General features: G+C 39.3%; 1 protein-coding gene across 1 annotated transcript; it reads left to right on the top strand.

Moving 5' to 3' along the window:
- Positions 1 to 701: 701 nt before the first annotated feature.
- LOC122058360 (agamous-like MADS-box protein AGL80) lies at positions 702 to 2016 on the top strand. Its single transcript, XM_042621015.1, has one exon. The coding sequence runs from the start codon at positions 813 to 815 to the stop codon at positions 1749 to 1751; it is 939 nt and encodes a 312-aa protein (XP_042476949.1). The 5' UTR covers positions 702 to 812; the 3' UTR covers positions 1752 to 2016.
- Positions 2017 to 2380: the final 364 nt, after the last annotated feature.

Raw genomic sequence — 2380 nt, forward strand, 5'->3', positions numbered from 1 at the left:
GAAACATGTTTACACATAAATTACTCCTTGGATGAGGAACATGTTGAATCTATGGACACACTATATATCTTAGAGAATAGATATATAAGATTAAGTTTTTTTTTTTGGGTAGAACATATCAAATTAATTATTTTTTTGAGGGGGGTGGGGATAAAATTAAGTAACCAGGTAACATTTATCAGTCTTGTATTGGATTCTTCCTTTACTCTAGCGAGGACACCTTATCATTCGCGTGATTTATCAAGGGTAACATTAGCATCCCACTGTGAGAAGATTGGAGGAATTGATCAAAACATCTCTCTCTCTCTCTCTCTCTCTCTCTCTCTCATCGATACTTAAAATTTAAAATTTGAGAGTGCTGATGAGTTCCAGACATGGACCCTCGAAGCTTGACGACGACTGAGATTTTTCTAGAAACAAAAAAAAATCCATATTTAGAGAGTAATAATACCGTACCTATTAGGAAGGTGGCTATAGGGGTACAAGCGTACAACCAAGTGATATATGATAAAATCACAATTTCCATTTCTTAAATCTGAGATTTCTTACCATAGATTAATAGGGGAGAGAGCTAATTAGGCAAGTTAAAATTAAATTTCAAAAATCCCTCTCTTTAATGCATTCTATAACGTAAGGGCCTAAGGGGTATTTTATGACCATCAATGCCATTCTTATCATATCTCCATTAATCACTAGTGTCACACTATACGCGCTATATGAGTCAATATATAGGGACTTCCTCTTTGGCTTCATGCCTTCATCCTCCACACCTCCTTCCTTCATTCCTTCGATAGCATCATCATCACATTGAAATGGCCAGGAAGAAGGTGAAGCTGGCATGGATCCAAAATGACTCAGCGAGGAGAGCTACCTTCAAGAAAAGGAAGAGGGGAATAATGAAGAAGGTGAGTGAGCTGAGCACACTGTGCGGGGTGAGTGCTTGTGCCATCATCTACGGACCCTATGAGCCGGAGCCAGATGTTTGGCCTTCCCCTCCGGAAGCCAAACGCGTTCTAGCTCGTTTCAGGAACATGCCTGACATGGAACAATGCAAAAAGATGTTGAATCAGGAAGAATTCCTGAGACAGAGGATCTCTAAGGCCAAGGAGCATGTGAAGAAGTATTCCAAGGACAACCGAGAGAAGGAGAACACCAAACTCTTGTTCGAGTGCTTGGCAGGACAAAAGGGTTTGCATGATCTGGGGCTTGAGACACTCACCGATATCGTATGGATCGCCGAATCCAAACTGAAGACCATGAAAGATAGGATGGGACTCCTCAATAGGCCCTCCACTATTCATTCCCCTCTTCCAACCCTTTCCGATCCTCCTCCCCAGTACTTCATGACCATGTCCACCCCTAACCTTAACCCAACCCCCAACCTTACTCCAACACCCAACCCCATGGATATTCATCATCATGATCATCACAGGATGATGATGATGAGGAACAACAATCCTGCTGCTAATGCTAATGCTGTAACTATTGCTGCTACAAATGCTGTTGGTGCTCCTAGAGAAGTGATCAGAAATAATGTTGGTGGAGGAGAACAAAATAGGATGGCGGCAATAGATCATCATCAGGTGGCGGCCATGGAGGCTCTGCATGTAGGACATCAACTGACCCCCACCAACTGGTTCATGGATATGAATATGATGAACCCCAATGAACAAGTGGGCTTCCCTCCCAATGAAATGGTTTTGCAATATGTGGATAATAATAACATCTGGACCAATCCTTTCTTTCCCTGAACAAGATATATCATATGATGTCTGCTATTTGTGGTTTCTCTCTCTTATCTGCAAGTTCATTCCTATTATGCAATTTCTTTTCTTGTTTAATTAGGACTGCGTGCCCTAGAGTTGTCTGTTATTAATAATAATCCATCTTTCTAAGTGTTTGTATCTCTCTTCTTAGTCTTTACTGTTAAAGACTTGTTTTTCGTCCATCTTGTTCTTATGCCTTTGTGTTTCATCGAATGGTGAAGTAAATAAATATATGTTTTCTTTGTCATTAGTTCATTTTTCTTCTAGTTCATATTTGGTGACAAGTTAAAAGATGTGTTCGATTAGAAAAAGTTTTAGCTTTTTGGGCATTCAGATGTTGTAAGTACTCCAAAATGAAATGGCTTGGGATTTTCTAGTTGTAGCAATACCTGGCCACAAATACTCTCAAGTTTTCAAGTCTTTTCTCGACCGAAAATGGATAGGCAGGCTTTGTCTATTTGCGAGGGAAATAAAAGCAAGAGAAGTGAAATCAAATCAATTATAAAAATAAAAACTTTAGAAATCAATATCTCAACATACTGTATAATTAACTCCAAAATATTCAAGTTTATTAACTTTGGTAGAAGTTTCACATAATGCCAAAGTGTTGTTTC

This window comes from Macadamia integrifolia, chromosome 12 (assembly GCF_013358625.1).
Source record: "Macadamia integrifolia cultivar HAES 741 chromosome 12, SCU_Mint_v3, whole genome shotgun sequence".
NCBI classification, from domain to species: Eukaryota; Viridiplantae; Streptophyta; class Magnoliopsida; order Proteales; family Proteaceae; genus Macadamia; species Macadamia integrifolia.

Coding starts and splice junctions, on each gene's coding strand:
- LOC122058360 (XM_042621015.1), top strand. CDS start 813: ATGGCCAGGAAGAAGGTGAAGCTGGCATGGATCCAAAATGACTCAGCG.